Here is an 18602-nt window from a genome sequence, read left to right on the forward strand (position 1 = left end):
TAAAATAAAATATGTCTATTAAAACAGATAAAATATTATATATTAAAATTTTACTCCACTGAGAAGTAAATATTGGGAACAGAATATTTAACAATATCTTTATTCTCTCTACTATTGAATATAACTAAAATAATCTAAAACTAAAATATTCCATATTTTTATAAACATATTAACATATAAAAATATTCCATACTTTTATTAAACCTCAATTTTTGGCTTCAGAAAATTATAAATAGTCAAACAGGAGAGTTTGAGAAGGGATATATTTATTTGTTCTGATCTTCTGCTTCAGTGAGCAATAATTTCTCAAGTTAAAGCACACACATTTGGCATCTGATGACTATTCCTTACTCCTGATAACTTATCTGTCTTTAACTTGTCTCTTTTCCGCAGTTCAGAAACTAGAACACATGATTGAAGAGAATATTACCAGGGTGATGGAATTCATTCTTTTGGGTTTTTCAGTCCAGAGAGAGATTGAAATCCTTCTCTTTCTCCTCATTTTAGTGGTATATTCTCTAACTCTGGTGGGAAACATTGGCCTGATTTCATTAATCCAGTTGGATCCTCACCTTCACACACCCATGTACTTTTTTCTCAGTAATCTGGCCTTTGTAGACTTCTGTTACTCCTCCTCAATAGCCCCAAAGTTCCTGGAGACCCTCCTGAGCCAGCACAGGTCCATATCTTTCTATGCATGTGCGACACAGCTGGGCTTTTTCCTGAACTTCTTGGTTTTGGAGATGTTCCTTCTTGCAGTAATGGCTTATGACCGCTATGTGGCCATCTGCAATCCTCTTCTCTACACGGTGATCATGTCCCGAAAGGTGTGCATGCAACTGGTAGCAGGCCCTTACTCATACAGCTTTTCTGTTGCTTTCCTCCACACAGTTGTTACTTTTCGATTGATCTACTGTGGCCCCAATGCTATTAATCACTTCTATTGTGATGATGTCCCTTTGATGGCCCTTGCATGCTCAGACACCAGCCTCAAAGAGATCTTGATTTTTATCTTTGCTGGATTCAACGTGATCAGCTCTTTGACCATGGTCCTTGTTTCTTACCTATATATTGTGGCTGCCATCCTGAGAATCCAGTCTGCAGAAGGGAGGTGCAAAGCATTTTCAACCTGTGGTTCTCATCTGACTGCTGTCACTATATTCTACGGGACTCTGATCTTCATGTATCTGCAGCCCAAATCAAACCATTCCCTTGACACAGACAAAATGGCCTCTGTCTTCTACACAATAGTCATTCCTATGTTGAATCCCATGATCTACAGCCTGAGGAACCAAGAGGTAAAAAATGCCTTGAGGAAAGCCTTTGAAAAATGTTATTTCCTGTCTCTAATAAACATTAGAATGTGACTTGTAATACTGACTGTCCTGGAACTATGCCACATGCCGATATGTTGTTTTTATTATCTTTGATAGGTTAATTTTATTTTTACCATTTTTATATGAGCAAAATGACTTTGCACATGTGTTTTACTTTACATATAATTTATAAGTAAGATGAAAGGTTTAAAAGATTACAATGCACATTTTTAACATATTGCTACTCTTTGCATATGTGACAATTGATAGTTTTGACCTGGATAGTTTCTATTTAACTGATAATAAGATTTAGCCACTGCTTTCAAAAATGTTTCTATTTTATACATTGTGGAGACAGAAAAAGGGAGGCGATAAAGTAAGTTTCTTGTCCATCCCCACGTCACTCTGTGCAGTAGCTGTTCCTCAACTGTATCCTGTCTGCTAAACATCATTCTTCTCTGCGTCTGACCCCCACTAGATTCACTGTCGGTCACTCTCTATAATTTCGTGGTTCTCATGTTCTAAAAGACGTCATTATTTGCCATGCAGATCTGGGAATCAGGGTCAGCTTTTGGAAAGTCATCCTCTCTTTTTCTATATCAAAACAAAAATGAAGACATAACTCTATATTCCCTCAGCAAGGCTTAAGATCCTTTTATATTTTAGGGATTTGAAGAAATTACAATGGGTTGAGGGGACAGGAAGTGGTAGTTTAAAACCAAGTTATAAATGTGGTTGCTCTCAGATGTCAGGAATATAGTTTTATGTTGGGGTGGTTGTAAAGTGATGCAATCTAAGACCCACTTAAACCGTCAACTGGAATGTATTTTTTTTTTAAAATTCAGATTCAAATGTTTGGTGTCTACCATGTGGGTGATATTGTGAGCTATTCTTGTAGGGCAAAATAAAAAAATTCCTGAATATGCTGAACAGTCTGCTGTTTTGGGAAATACTGGCAAAAAAAATGATTGTATAAGTTATTTAGAAACATTTTAGCTTATTTTATCCAAGTTATCTTAGTACACACTTCATTGTTAAATTAGATTTCAGATTTATGTGAAGACATCAATATTGCCATGTTAAATTATTTATATTAAACTCTATTTTAATATATGCCTTTAATATATGCCATTATTAAAGCAGCAACACGGTGTTCTAAGTGGAGGTAAATTGTACAAATTCTGAAGAGAAGCAATGAATTACAATCCTGATTTTCAAGTTCTTAAAACAACTTCTTTTGGAGTCAGGGAGCATAGTTGCAGAGAAATCAGTCTTGGAAATCATGACTGTCAATTGCCAAAGATAAAACTCAAGAAAAGAGAACATCTTTGTTGTTGCTATTTTTTTTTAATAATTCTGGAAGTATAATTTAAATAGTTAGAAGCACAGTAGCAAGCTTATATAGTAAACTGCAGAATAAGGGCTGAACCTGAGATTGGCAATGTGAGAAGGGTTTAAAGGTTAGTGAATCTTTCAAAAGGAATCTGGTGCCCCTTCTGGGTAGCACACTGGATTCAGGGGAGGTTGCTGCAAAACCACACGTTTACCAAATAAAGTTCAGATTTATTTGAAGAGTTCCCAGAGCAGAAAGGATGGTAGCCTGGGAGACTAAACAAGACTAAAGTAAAACCAAAGTTCTAACATTGAAACAATACTGTAAAGAAATATATTAGTTTCATCAGTCTGCATTAACAAACTACCACACACTCATTGATTTAGAACAACAAAAATTTATTTTCTCACATTTCTGGAGCCTACAAGTCTGAAGTCAAGGTATTGCCAGAACCATGCTCTCTATGAAGCTCTAAAGGAGGTTCCTTCCTTGTTTTTCCCAGCTGCTCATGGTCCCAGGCATTCCTTGGCTTATAAGCATCTTTCCAGTCTCTGCTGTCTTCTCATGATCATCTTCCCTCTACATCGGTGTCCAGATTCTTCACTTCTGTAAGGACATCACTCACACTGGACTAACCGTCCACCTTACTCCAGTATGACTTCATATTAACAATCGCACCTTCAGCTACCCTATATCCAAATCATGGCCCTATAACCGAACTCTGAGGTTCTTCAGGTTAGGAACTTAACACATCTTTGGGGGGAACAATTTCACTCATGATAAGTGCGTGTAAGTGTGTGCATGCTCGGTTGTGTTTGACTCTGTGTGACCCTATGGACTGTAACCCGCCAGGCGCCTCAGTCCATGGGATTTTCCAGGCAAGAATACTGGAGCATTTCCTTCTCCAGGGGATGTTACCCCAGGGATTGAAACCATGTCTCTTGCTTTGCAGATGATTTTCTACCGCAGAGCCACTGGGGAAGCCCCACTAATAAGTAAGGACAGTCAAAGACGTGCTGGCTCAAGTGTCTGGTGAAAACACACCTGATCTGCACCTGCAAGCGCAGTGCAGAAAAAAAAAAAATAGCTGAGATTTCCTAAGCTTAAGAAAGAGACTTGTAAGTACCTAAAAAAGCTAGGAAAATGGCCTAGATGACAGGTCAAAAGGGATCCAAAACCATTTAATGTGAAAACTGGAGGTCTTAAAGGTCATAATAAGCCCAAGGATTCACCAAGTAGTTAGGACAAAGGTATCAGTTCAGATCAGTTCAGTTCAGTTGCTCAGTCGTGTCCAGACAAAGGGATATATAACCTAATATCTGAGATAGACCAGAAGTTTCAGTTTTTCTCCTTCTGGTTAAGACAGAAGACAAGATGCCCTTCTCTCAATACCAGAATAGTTTCTGAACAGACTTCATCATTCTCAGGTAAAAATCGTCTTAGTGAGTGGTAAGAAGCAGAGGAGAAGTGCCAAGGATGTTCATGGAAAGTATTATAAGAGCAAATATAGCACTATAGCTAAGTGAACTCCCAAGATGCAGTGACTTAATAAAGTAATTCATTCCTTTCTCAGGCAGCAGTATGAGTTACAGGGTTTGGGAAGGGCAATTAGACCCTCAATGTGTGTTTTCCATCTTGGTCTAAAAAGTGATCATTTCAGTGGCAACATTTTCAAGTGGGAAGGAAGAGAAAAAAAGTCCATATCTAATGGCTTTAACATACAGAAGGTGATCTTTAGGTTTCAGGTATCACTTTCTACTGATGGCTCATTGCCAAGACTTGACAACATTTTGTATCACACTGACAAGGGGCAATGGGAATGGTGGTGAACAGCTGGATGAAAAATGTTTTACTTATAAAATAAAACATGAAATAGTGGACACTGAGGAATATGTCTGCCATAAGGATCACAGAAAATGTGCTCTTAAAGGGTCAAGTTATAATGATCTCTGTCAGTACGATTGTTTCTTGAGCAGCTTATCGTTTCATACTTGACACCAACTTGTTAGAAGCAAACTTGGGTGATTTGAAAACATTAAAAAATAAAAACTTTGTTAATGTACTTTCCAATACTAATCAAATGGTACTGTTTCTTCCTGCTCAGAACCTAAAGTTATGAAAAGGAACTCTCCTCCCACCATTTGCCTTTTCTCAGAGCCAATCTGAGGGAATGTGGTTTGTGGGCAATTAGTAAATTAACCTGAGTAACAATACTTTCTGTGCTTAAATGAAAACATCTTTCCAGTGATATTACCACAAGTAAATGTTACTTCTCAGAGTCTTTCTACACATGTTCAATTGTGCACCCCTTTTAATTGGATTAGCCCTTAAACAAGAATAAACTCATTCATGAGAAATTACTTCTGCTTCTGATTTGCTTTTATGCTGGTACTATTAGCAAGAGTCAAAAAGGACAAAAAATGGATTCCACTTATATTAAGAATGAATGTAGACTAAATGGACACCAATCAACATAAATTGAATAGGAAATTTGTAATCAGATACCAATGGATACCAGTTTGAGCTGTGCTGATCATATTTTAATACACGTCTAGTGCAATGTGGATCACAATAAACTGGAAAATTCTGAAAGAGATGAGAATACCAGACCACCTGACCTGCCTCTTGAGAAACCTATATTCAGGTCAGGAAGCAACAGTTAGAACTGGACATGGAACAACACACTGGTTCCAAATAGGAAAATCAGTACGTCAAGGCTGTATATCGTCACCCTGCTTCTTTAACTTATATGCAGAGTACATCATGAGAAACGCTGGGCTGGAAGAAGCACAAGCTGGAATCAAGATTGCCGGGAGAAATATCAATAACTTCAGATATGCAGATGACACCACCCTTATGGCAGAAAGTGAAGAAGAACTAAAAAGCCTCCTGATGAAAGTGAAAGAGGAAAGTGAAAAAGTTGGCTTAAAGCTCAACATTCAGAAAACAAAGATCGTGGCATCTGGTCCCATCACTTCATGGGAAATAGATGGGGAAACAGTGGAAACAGTGTCAGACTTTAGTTTTGGGGGCTCCAAAATCACTGCAGATGGTGACTGCAGCCATGAAATTAAAAGACGCTTACTCCTTGGAAGAAAAGTTATGACCATCCTAGATAGCATATTTAAAAGCAGAGACATTACTTTGCCAACAAAGGTCCATCTAGTCAAGGCGCTGGTTTTTCCTGTGGTCATGTATGGATGTGAGAGTTGGACTGTGAAGAAAGCTGAGCCCTGAGGAATTGATGCTTTTGAACTGTAATGTTGGAGAAGACTCTTGAAAGTCCCTTGGACTGCAAGGAGATCCAACTAGTCCATTGTGAAGGAGATCAGCCCTGGGATTTCTTTGGAAGGAATGATGCTAAAGCTGAAACTCCAGTACTTTGGCCACCTCATGCAAAGAGTTGACTCATTGGAAAAGACTCTGATGCTGGGAGGGATTGGGGGCAGGAGGAGAAGGGGACGACAGAGGATGAGATGGCTGGATGGCATCACTGACTTAAAGGACGTGAGTCTGAGTGAACTCTGGGAGTTGGTGATGGATAGGGAGGCCTGGTGTGCTGCGATTCATGGGGTCGCAAAGAGTTGGACATGACTGAGCGACTGAACTGTACTGAACTGAGTGCAATGGCATTTGGTTTTACAGAGATTCTTATCTGGTTGATTCACTCTAGTTATTAAAAGCTTGACTTAAGCAGCTAAACACAGACCTAAGAATGTAATGTTAGTGACAAGAATTTGGAATCAAACAATAGCTTCATCATGGCAATCAAATGTTTAACAGGACATTCTTCTGGTCAAAAGTTATATTTTAAATGATAAAAATCCATATTGCTTCATCTTTTTAAACTATGAGAAGGACATGATAGGCTTTAGTCATAAATATTTCACTATTTAAATTAATGAAGAGAAAAACAACTAGCCAAAATCCAAATCAAAGAGTAGAATTACGGTGAGTCAACAGATTGTTTGAAACACAAATAGTGTTAATTATATAGCAATACATACTGAGGATTAACCTTCTGAATTCATGACACTAATTGAAGATTCTGAATACATTTTTGTTTTCAAAAGTCCATGCATGCACGAATGTTATTGAAAGCTTTCTTGGTAAATGAGGATTCACCAACTTTTATATTCATGGAAAAGAGATGAAGTCTTACTTTTTTCTCATGAACTTATATATTACTTATAAAACAAGTGAAGAACAATTCTATATAGAAAATATCCTAAGAAGTCATAAACTCTTACAAAGATACCTCCAAATTAACATGTGCTTATCCAAATGTATTTATCAGTTATCCAGTGACTACACTCAGCACAATTTTACATACACTGTGACTAACAGTAATAGGTCAGGGTTAGGATGTTTGCATATGTAGATAAAGGAGGCTTAGTCTTGAGAGTCGATTCATGGGGTAAACCATCGCTGTGTTAGACTGGACCTCTTAGTATACTTAAGTGTTGCCTGTATACAGTCTATTGTAAACAGGGTTATTTAAGTGCCTGGACATTTATAACAGGAAGCGGCATACACGGAATTGTGTACTGCAGGTTCACTGCCTCGTTTGCCTTGACGATTGCTTTGTTGACCGCCCCTTTCACGTCTTTGTTCCTCAAACTGTAGATCATGGGATTCAGCATGGGATTCACTGTGGTGTAAAACACAGCCGCCATCTTCCCACAGACTCTTCAGTGGGCCTCCTGAGATACATGAAGATGAGGTAAGGTGAGGTGAAATTGCTCAGTCATGTCCGACTCTTTCCAACCCTGTAGACTGTAGCCTACCAGGCTTCTCCGTCCATGGAATTCTCCAGGCAAGAGTACTGGAGTGGGTTACCATTTTCTTCTCCAGAGGATCTTCCCAACCTAGGGCTCAAACCCGGGTCTCCCACATTGGAGGCAGATGCTTGAGAGTCCCAAAAAACATGTTAACCGTGGAGAATGCCTTCCTCCTGCCATCGGCAGAGCGTCTGTGCAGCACGGCCTACGATAAGGGTGTAGCAAATGAGAACCACAGAGTGGGAACATGTGAAATTAATCCCAGCAGTAACAATCATGGTGTATTCTCTCATGTGGACCCCTCCACAGGCAATCTTGATAAGAGGAGGCTCAGCACAATAGATGTGGTTGACTTCACAGTTTCCACAGAAGCACAGGCCGTATGTCCACAGTGTGCAGATTAGGCTAACAGAGAATCCATAGATGTATGGCACAGAGATGAGACGAGCACACACAGTCCTGGAGATTTTACGGCCATAAAGCAGAGGGTTGCAGGTGGCCATGTAGGGATCAAAGGCCATCACAGCCAAGATATATACTTCCACGTGGACAAGAGCTCGGAAGAAGCAACACTGCACCAAACATGCCGCATAGGAAATGGGTTTTGTCTCTGATAGTAAGTTTTTCAGCATCTTTGGAGTGACATTGCAAGAGAACCACACATCCACAAAAGACAAATGACTCAAGGAAAAAAAGTACATGGGGCTCTGAAGCTGGAGGCTGATGCTGATCAAAATAATCATACCAATGTTCCCTATCAGAGTGATCATGTAAACTACTAGAAACACCACAAAAAAGAGAACTTGAAGCTCCGGATTGGTCAGCCCCAGAAGAATAAATCCTGTCACATCTGTGAAATTTGGCATTGCCTTCACTTAGATCCAGTTTGCATTGCCTATGGACAAATTAAAAGAAACAAATGGCTTTATTTTATTCTTGAAATTTTTGAGTCATGTTTATCAGTATTCTAGTTCAAATGATATAAAAATTAATGTACACTTTGCACAAAGTCTAATGTAAGGCTGTATAATCACAATTATTTCCTTTAATAGGCCTTATAGGTAATTATTGCAATATTTATTAGTTGCTTAACTCTAAGACAATTACATTCATATTCTACTAGTACTAGACACTTATTTTTGCTAAATGATTACAATAATGTTAACCTCATAGAGTTCTAGTAAAAGTAAAGCTAGACAGAATCATCAGAGCATGACTAAATCCATTTCAACGTATTGTCTTATAGAAAAAGACTGGAGACTCATAGGTGTAAATATTCAACCAAGGTCAGACAAGCACTTTGTGCCGAACAGGGAAGTAAAAAGGGTGAATCACTGCAATTCCATTGAATACTAATTTTGTGTATGATCGTTGCCTCTCGTTGTCAATATTAACACACATACACATGCAATATTAACTTACTCATTTTCCTATGACTTGGGAGATATCCTTTTTTAAAAAAAAGTGTGTTTATTTATTTTTGGCTGTGCCTGGGCTCCTCTTGGTTGGGGTGTGTGGTCTTCTCACTGCAGTGGCTTCTTCTGCTGTGGAGCATGCACTCTAGGTGACCAGGCTGAAGAGGTTGTGGCTCACAGGTTCCAGGGCACAGGCTCAGTAGTTGTGGCCCTCGGGCTTAGTTGCTCCATGGCGTGTGGAATCTTCCTCCAAGCAGGGATTGAACTTGTGTCCCTTATATTGGTAGTCAGATTCTTACCCACTGTGCCACCAGGGAAGTCCAGAAGATATCTTCTTATCTACACAGTTTTACGGAATGATTGTCTTAAACCTTGGTCTTACAATCTAGTCATTGACATACTTTTCTACACTATGCCAGCATACGATATCAGAAGCTTTCAACTTATGAAAATCCCAGTCATGTGTTATTTTACTTAGCTATATATTTCACTTGCTTGATTACTGCTGCTTGCAGGATGAGGTAAGAGGTATTTAACAACATGGACTGTATCAGTTTAACAGTTAGAAAAGTCAACTGCAAGTGGTTCAATCACCATATCAAAATTATATCAATAGATAAATTCTATATACATATAAAATAAAATTCAGGTGCCATGTTTTTAAAATTACTGTCTCATTTCAGATTCTACTGCTTTTCAGCAACAATCCATTATATGTCTAATTATTTATTTTCAAATTTAATGTCATTACAAGGAAAATGTCCTCAATGAATATTTTCTCCATTTAATACATTTCCCCAGATAAGTCTTCTGAGAAGTAAACTGCTCTGAGTACTTAGGGATGCATCTATAGGATTAACATCATCTTGGGAATTTAAAATCCCCATAATAATATTGCTTTAAGAGAATATTATGACATAAATGGGCTGTAGTTATAATTGTTTATAATAATTAACATAAACATCAAAACCAATTTTATGTCAAATATATTTGCTATATTATATTTATTATTTATTATTTTATATCTAGAAGTAGTCTAAGTTTTGTAATATGAAATTGAACAAGCTACACGAGATTCTGGTTTCTATCATAATTGTTCAGTTCACTAAGTTGTATTCAGCTATTTGAGACCCCATGGACTGCAGCACGCAAGGTTCCTCTGTCCTTCACTATCTCCCAGAGTTTGCTCAGACTCATGTCCATTGAGTTGGTGATGCTATCTAACCATCTCATCTTCTTATAATTAGTTGTGCCAATAATCCAAGTCAAACTCTGTTAATTAGGTAATTATGGATTCACCAAGCAGAGTCGAGAGTTTTTATACGTGAAAATTATTGGTTTTAGCTCTATCCCCAGTGAAAATCAGCAGCTCTCATCTAGCTTAGGATATTCACACTTAGCAGCCATAAGATCTATGATTGTGAAAATATAGGGTACAGGTGAACCCGGACCAGAACTGAAATATTGGTGCCTATGTTATGTGCCCAAATCGTTTTCTCTATGATGTATTTAATTCCCATATGAATAATTTGAGGGGTAGGAAAATAGTTCACAGTGATTAATCAACTTCCAAATTGTGAGTTGCTACTAGTTGGAGGGAGCCATGATACTTCACAAAGTTTATACAGTTTTTGAAATGTTTCCTCTTCTAATTTTTCATATTTTCATTCTCTTTTTCCTCAGTATTTTACATGGCTGGCTGCTGCTGCTGCTGCTAAGTCGCTTCAGTCATGTCTGACTCTGTGCGACCCCATAGATGGCAGCGCACCAGGCTCCGCTGTCCCTGGGATTCTCCAGGCAAGAACACTGGAGTGGGTTGCCATTTCCTTCTCCAACATAGCTGGCTACTTGCCCATAAATAAAAAGTCACCTCCTTAAAATAAATCTCTGACAATTCTGAGTGCATCCTTCCTCTTCTAATTTCTGTGTTTATTAGCATGCTCTGTTTTTGTCTCACTCCATTCCCTAAATTGTCTCATTTGTATATTTTTCATTCAGTCCTTTTCAGTCAGTTCAGTTCAGTCGCTCAGTCATATCTGACTCTTTGCAACCCCATGAACCATAGCACGCCAGGCCTCTCTGTCCATCACCAACTCCTGGAGTCCACCCAAACCCATGTCCATTGAGTCGGTAATGCCATGCAACCATCTCATCATCTGTCCTCTCCTTCTCCTCATGCCCTCAATCTTGCCCAGCATCAGGGTCTTTTCCAATGAGTCAGCTCTTCGCATCAGGTGGCTGGAGTATTGGAGTTCCAGCTTCAACATCAGTCCTTCCAATTAACACCCAGGATTAATCTCCTTTAGGATGGACTGGTTGGATCTTCTTGCAGTCCAAGGGATTCTCAAGAGTCTTCTCCAACACCACTGTTCAAAAGCATCAATTCTTCAGTATTCAGCTTTCTTTATAGTCCAACTCTCACATCCATACATGACCACTGGAAAAACCATAGCCCTAGCTAGACGGACCTTGTGCCTCCCTTCTGGTAAATGTATCTGTAGAATGGCAATGAGTATGAATGTATAAGATATGATTACTATAACCAGAGAATGGGTGAGATTAATGTTGGCACGGATAGTCATTTTATATTCAAACTATTGTATATAACAAAGGTTATATATATTAAAATATATATATATATATATATATATATATATATAAACAAAGGTTCCAGCACAGGCCAATTCAATGAGAAGTGGTTGATGTCAATCTTCCCACAGAAGTACAATGTTGTTGTACAATAATGTTGCTGCCAGGCTAATCAGAAAACCATACACGTAAGGGAAAGAAATCAGTCGGTACAGACAGTCCTTGACATTTTGCTGCCATAGAGCAAAGGGTCCCAATGGCCATGTGTCTGTCAAAGGCCATCACAGCAAGAATAAAAACTTCTACATGGACAAGAGCAATAAAAAAGAAACACTGGACCAAACAATCAGCATTAGAAATTGTTTTTGTCTCTGATAACAGGTTTTCCAACATCTTAGGGGTGATGTTGGAAGAAAACCACATATCAACAGAAAACAAATGACTCAGAAAATAGTACATGGGGCTACTGAGTTGGGGACCAACCTTAATTAACAGGATCACACTGATATTACCCACCACCGTGATCATGTAGACCAGCAGGAAAATGATGAAGAGAACTTGCCATTCCCGACGACTGCTTAGTCCCAAAAGAATAAACTCTGTCACATTAATGAAATTGAGCATTTTCTCTGTTCTTGGTCAATATTAGATAGAAACTTTTGGGATAATAAAAAGGAAACAAATTTTAAATACAAGTATTGATTATTTATTAATTTATATTTTTATTTATGGACCCATTATTTTAATTATTAATAATTATCTACGAGTATTCCTTGGAAGAAAAGCTATGACCAAACTAGACAGCATATTAAAAAGCAGATATTAGTTTGCCAAGAAAGGTCCGTCTTGTCAAACCTATGGTTTTTCCAGTAGTCACATATGGATGTGAGAGTTGGACCATAAAGAAAGCTGAGTGCAGAAGAAATGATGCTCATGAACTGCAGTGCTGGAGAAGATTCTTGAGACTCTCTTTGAATGCAAGGAAGTCCAACCAGCCCATCCTAAAGGAAATCAGTCCTGAATATCCATTGCAAAGACTGATGCTGAAGCTGAAACTCCAATAATTTGGCCACCTGATGTGAAGAAATGACTCATTGGAAAAGACCCTGATGCTGGGAAAGATTGAAGGCAGGAGGAGAAGGGGATGACAGAGGATGAGATGGTTGGATGCCATCACTGACTTGATGGACTTGAGTTTGAGCAACCTCCAGGAATTGTTGATGGACCAGGAAGCCTGGCATGCTATAGTCCATGGTGTCAAGAGTCAGACATGACTGAGGCTCTGAACTGAATGGATCTATGGCTGTACTTTGACACTCCTTTCAGCAAATCATTTCTGAGCATTTGCTATTTAACAAACTCTCTGAAGGTTACCTAAATGGAAAAATATACAGACTCAGTTGCCATTGTCACAGTTTTTACAAAATGTGATTGAACAAAACTTGTAATAAAAATCATTTAAATTTTAAATGAATAAATGGGATAAATGGCCATTTATCCAAGACTGAAAGAGAAAATAGTGAAAATGTTAGTCTCTCAGTTTTGTGCCACTTTTTGTGACCCCATGGACTGTAGCCCACAGGCTCCTCTGTCCATGGGATTCTCCAGGCAAGAATACTGGAGTGGGTAGAGGTTCCCTTCTCCCAAGGATCTTCCCAACCAAGATTCAAACCTGGGTCTTCTGCATTTCAGGCAAATTCTTTACCATCTGAGCCACCAGGGAAGTCCAAAAATACTTCTTAAATATCCCTTTTTTCCAATACTGTTATATTTTGTAGTCACCTATTTTTAAGATATTTATGGGCACTTAATATTCTTTTTAATGTAACTCAAAATATCATATTATCTCTTTTTATTATAATTATATTCTCCATGGTTGGAGATGTAAACCATTTAATCAAATAATCTATCATCCCTAAATGTTGGATCAAAAATTATTTTTAATCTTATCTCATACTCATTTAAAGAGGGACAACCTGATCACAGTAGACTTCAAAATGAAGTGGCAAACCACCTAAACACATTCATATATTATATATATTTCCTGGATAAAGACTCTTTTCCATACCTAACAAGAAATTTAAATCTAATATGTATCTTCCACTGTTACATTGTGCAGAGTAAACAAGATGAGTAATGTAAATACGGAGATTAATGTCACTATTTAGAGTGGTAATGATGTATCTAAATATTATAAGTATACATGTAATCTAGAGATGACAAAATATATATTGGGATGTGCATTGATTATAATAATGGGCTTCCCTGGTGCCTCATACAGTGAAGAATCTGGCTGCAATGTAGAAGACCAGGGTTCCATCCCTGGGTTGGGAAGTTCCCCTAGAGAAGGGAATGGCTACCCATTACAATATTCTTGCCTGAAGAATTCTGTAGACAGAGGAGCCTAGCAGGCTGCAGTCCATGGGGTCTGTATAATAATACATTACACCATTTTGTAAGAGAGACTTGAGCATGTGGATTTCAGTGTCCTGGGGAGTGGTGGGAAGGGCCGTCCTGGAACCAATTTCCCTTGAGTTACTTAAGGATGGGTATATTTGTCCCAAATGCATTGCAGGGTCATTTTGAACTGCTTATGAATATCCTCAGTCCATGGGAACAGCATCAAGAAAAGTAGCTTACAGATCTAACTGTAAATTGCCCAAACAATGCTATTTTATTAAATTAAAAAAAAAAAAAAGTATGTTGCAGAGTCCAAACTTGCCCTACTCATCACCTGCCTATGCACTAAGCCACTTCAGTAGTGTCCAAATCTTTGTGAACCTAAGGACAGTTGCCATGCTAGTGGTTAAAAAAAAAAAAAAAACAAACTCTGCCTGCCAATGCAGGACACTTAAGGGATGCTGGGTAGTTAGATCCTTGGGTCAGGAAGACTCCTCAGAGGAGGAGGGAATGGCTACCCAGTCCAGTATTCTTGCCTAGAGAATCCCATGGACAGAGAAGTCAGGCAGGCTGCAGTCCAGGTCCATAGGCTCTCAAAGATTCAGACACAACTGAAGTGACTTAGCATGCATGCGTATGGTTTTCTGTACTTGGGAAACAAAAATACGTCCTTTGTGGGAATTCCCTGGTCATCCAATGGTTAAGACTAGGTGCTTTCACTGTTGTGGGCCCAGGTTCCTGGGTGGAGAACTAAAATCATACAAGCTTAGCAGCATGCTCCCACACACAGAAAAAAATGTCCTTTGCACAACCACAAAATCGTTAATAATATTAGTGGTATATACATTCGATCATTTTAACTCATTGGCCTGGCAATTTATGCCCGTCCATCAGACTTCTTTCCTTTCCTCCCCAGATCAGTATACTCACACTGCTTCCTTTTCCGTTCTTATAACAAGAGCCTAATTCTTCTTATGAAGAATTATGAAGGGAATTGCTGATTTTCTTCCAAAGCTATTCTTGTTTTTCTGTTGCAATAAACCTTTTATTAGAGAGCGTTGGACGTGACCCTGCCCCAAGACCCATGACACATGGGGCACATGGTAGAAGTGCAAGAAATATTCATTCAATAAAGAAAATGATTATCAGATTTTTCAATAGGTGACTGACACAGGGAAGAGAGGCATGTATCTAACTAACACTTAGGTACATCTCAGGTTGAGAAGCCCTGGTGTTATGTTTAAGCCATACTTTGGTAATTGGTATAAACATATTTGGTGTGTATAAGCTAGCGCTCTGAGTGGATCTTGAGAGAAAAACTTCTAACTTGAGAAAATCCATGTGCTTCCCAGAACAGGAATCGACTCCTCATAGAAGTCTTGGATCTAATATCTTTCAGAGAAACCTACCTCTGATCCAGGATACTTTTCAACTGCCAATTAATTTTATCACCTTAATGTTTTTCTAAGTTTAATTTTTAAGGCCATCCTCTATGGAGAAGGCAAGGCATGTGATGCTCTTGGGTTTTATGGTACCAATATGGTTCTCAACATAAGTAGCCAGGAGGATCACTCATTTATCATAGAGAAATCTAGGCAGGACAACTCACTTAGCAAGAGACTGAGTTTCATGATTCTATTCTTCAGGCCCCAAAGATGTAGATAAAGCAGAATCTACTTTTGTAATTCATATAAAAATGACCATCTCTTTCACCAGCATTTCCCTGGGGCTACCTATGTAAAACTTATAACTTCCTTACCTGCATCTCCACACTGAAAGTGAAAGTGTTAGTTACTCAGTAATGTCCAACTCTTTGCGACCTCATGGACTGTAACCCACCAGGCTCCTCAGTTCAGTTCAGTCGCTGTCGTGTCCGACTCCTGGAGGAGACACGAGAGACAAGTGTTCAATTCCTGCTTCAGGAAGATCCCCTGGAGAAGGAAATAGCAAACCCACTCCAGTAATTTTGTCCGGGAAATTCCATGGACAGAGGAGCCTGGTGGGTTACAGTCCATGGGATTGCAAAGAGCTGGACATGACTGAGCACATACACACACACACACACACACACACACACACACACACACACACACTTCACACCTATTGGAACCCATAGAGACACACTGAAAACATAATAGACACACCAAATCCATCCCTCCCTCTCCTTACCTGGTTTCCCTCATGGTTCAGCTGGCAAAGAATCCTCCTGCAATGTGGCAGACCTGGGTTCAATCCCCAGGTTGGGAAGGTCCCCTGCAGAAGGGAAAGGCTACCCACCCCAGCACTCTGGCTTGGAGTATTCCATGGACTGTATAGTCCAGGAGTCGCAGTCAGACACGACTGAATTTCACTCTCACTTTCACTTTCTCCCAGAAACTTTGGAGCTTTTTCAACCTAAGAATATTTGAAATAAATTCTTGGCTTAGTATTTTTAAGACAAAATAGCTAACAGAATTTCATGAACCCATGAGAGCTGAGTTCATGATAACAATTTCAGTGCCCAAGTATGCAGGATTCCTCAATTCCTTCTCACTAACTACGGAGAAAATGCATCTGGTAAACTTACTTGCAGTAGGTCATTACAGTGTAATCTGTACTCCCTCAAGGAAATGTAGATTTCAGAAGAAGAAACTGTGGCATTTGTGTGTGTGTTAGTGAGGGAGAGATCAAGAAAGAGACAGGGTGACTGAGAAAGATAAGTATACTTTATGCTGAAGATGCTTGACTATAATGATGCCAGTAAACATAGAAGCAAATGTAACAGTAGCATTCAGTTTTAAAAACCATTTTACAAAACTATTCCAGATGAAAACTATCCTTAATTTAAAAGCTTTAAAATTACATTTTAAAATTTGTTAGTGATCATCAACTAATTTGGAACGCCAAGAGTTTTCCAATAAATGGTGAATAGTCTTACAGACAAAAGGAATTACTTTTAGCTCACCCAAATAGTAACATTAAGTAAGAGCTTAAATTCTTTAGGGAGGTTAAGTTTTGCATTATAGACACAATGGTATTATTATATAATTTAATCAAAATCCCCAATTTTTTTACATGCAAATAGCTTTGAAATGTTGCCCATGATGTATGGGTGAATGAATGGAAATGAGTTTACATGCTCTTCTGCTTTCCCCTGAGGAAAATAAAAACTCTCGTTGGACAAAGAGGACTTCCCTGGTGGCTCATTGTAAAGAATTCACCTGCCAGTGTAGGAAACATGGGTTAATCCCTGATCCAGGAAGATCCCACCTGCCATGGAGCTGCTGCTGCTGCTGCTAAGTCACTTCAGTCGTGTCCGACTCTGTGCGGCCCCATACACGGCAGCCCACCAGGCTCCCCCGTCCCTGGGATTCTCCAGGGAAGCAGTTGAGCCCAAATGCTACAACTATTGAGCCTGTGCTCCAGAGCCTGGGAGCCACAACTCTTGAGCCCCTGTGCCCAAACCACTGAAGTCCACATGCCCTAGACCCTGCGCTGGGCGACAGGAGGAGCTGCTGCGAGGCAAAGCCCGTGAACTACAACTAGAGATCCACCCCAGTGGCCACAGCTAGAGAAAAGCCCTCACAGAAATGAATACCCAGCACATTCAACAATAAATATATAAATATAATAATTTTAAAAAAACACTGGACAAAGAGAAATGTTTGATCTCCTATACATCATTCTTATTTTATATCTACATCTCTGTAGATAAATTATGCATTTTGTGATGATTTAAATGCATGATTTTAATGTGTGAGTGACATTTCACTGGCTATATGTTTCATCAAGATATCAGGATATTTATTTGTTTACTTATATCAGAAGACAGAGAAACATTATGGATGTCCAAGTTGTAAGCTTGTTGCCTCATCACTGTATTAGATGAAACGAGCTACAAGAGAGAAGCCAAACTATGTTTACACTATTAAGTCAGGATGTGTCATTGTTAACAAAAGAGACCACCCAAATATTCCTTCTTTCAAGTAAAAAGAAATTAATATTTGATATCATAATTCAGTCAAAAAAGTGCAAAATAATCCACGTGAATATTAATTTAATTTGTGAGGGGAAATCTGTAGCTTTGTACATGCAAAATGACACAGTCACTAATTCTACCTGCTTCTCAGTTAGAATGATGGCATTTTGGCTGGGGTACACAACATGTGCACAGTCTGGCCCCACAGCAGCTATTAGAATCAGCGAAAGAGAGACACTTATGCTGTTGTGTCTCTTAAATACAAAAATATTGGAAAAGGATTACATATCATGGTATTTCTATTTTCAAAACAAAGATCTCCAAACAGATCCACCTTTCACATTGGAAAAGGCATTACATATCAGGCTTAAGTTTTTCAACTACTCAGTGATGTTATTATAATTTGAACAAAATTCCCAATTTGTTTATGTGTGAAGAGCTTTGAAATGTTGCCCATAATGCACGTGTGAGTTAGCAGAAATGAATTCACATGCGCTTCTCCTTTCCCCTCAGGAAAATAAAAACCATTAGCAAGACCACCATCTTTATGCACTTACATGAGAGAACTGAATTAAATATGTTGTTATTTCTTCTACCTCAGATTGTACTCTAATAGATAGATAAGTATATCCTAAATTCATCGCAACATTTTTGAATAAGAAAAACAAAATCTATTTATTCTAACAAAGGATATAAACAATGTCAATACATATACCTGTGAACTCGGGCTGACATAATCTTCTCTATTAATTTATTACTTTTAGCTAAGCTTGACTACTTGTATCAGTGAGAGAAAATTCACTTTTTCCC

General features: G+C 38.7%; 1 protein-coding gene and 1 pseudogene across 1 annotated transcript; one reads left to right on the plus strand and one right to left on the minus strand.

The window, feature by feature from the left end:
- Nucleotides 1-410: 410 nt before the first annotated feature.
- Nucleotides 411-1367, plus strand: LOC138092274 (olfactory receptor 8U3-like). The gene has a single exon (XM_068988078.1). The coding sequence runs from the start codon at nt 411-413 to the stop codon at nt 1365-1367; it is 957 nt and encodes a 318-aa protein (XP_068844179.1).
- A 5775-nt stretch (nt 1368-7142) lies between these two features.
- On the minus strand, nt 7143-8299 carry LOC138092276 (olfactory receptor 5M9-like; annotated as a pseudogene).
- Between the last annotated feature and the right edge of the window lie 10303 nt (nt 8300-18602).

This window comes from Capricornis sumatraensis, chromosome 16 (genome assembly GCF_032405125.1).
Source record: "Capricornis sumatraensis isolate serow.1 chromosome 16, serow.2, whole genome shotgun sequence".
In the NCBI taxonomy this organism is placed as follows: domain Eukaryota; kingdom Metazoa; phylum Chordata; class Mammalia; order Artiodactyla; family Bovidae; genus Capricornis; species Capricornis sumatraensis.

What these genes read in the sequence shown, in the direction of transcription:
- LOC138092274 (XM_068988078.1), top strand. Translation starts at nt 411, where the DNA reads ATGATTGAAGAGAATATTACCAGGGTGATGGAATTCATTCTTTTGGGT.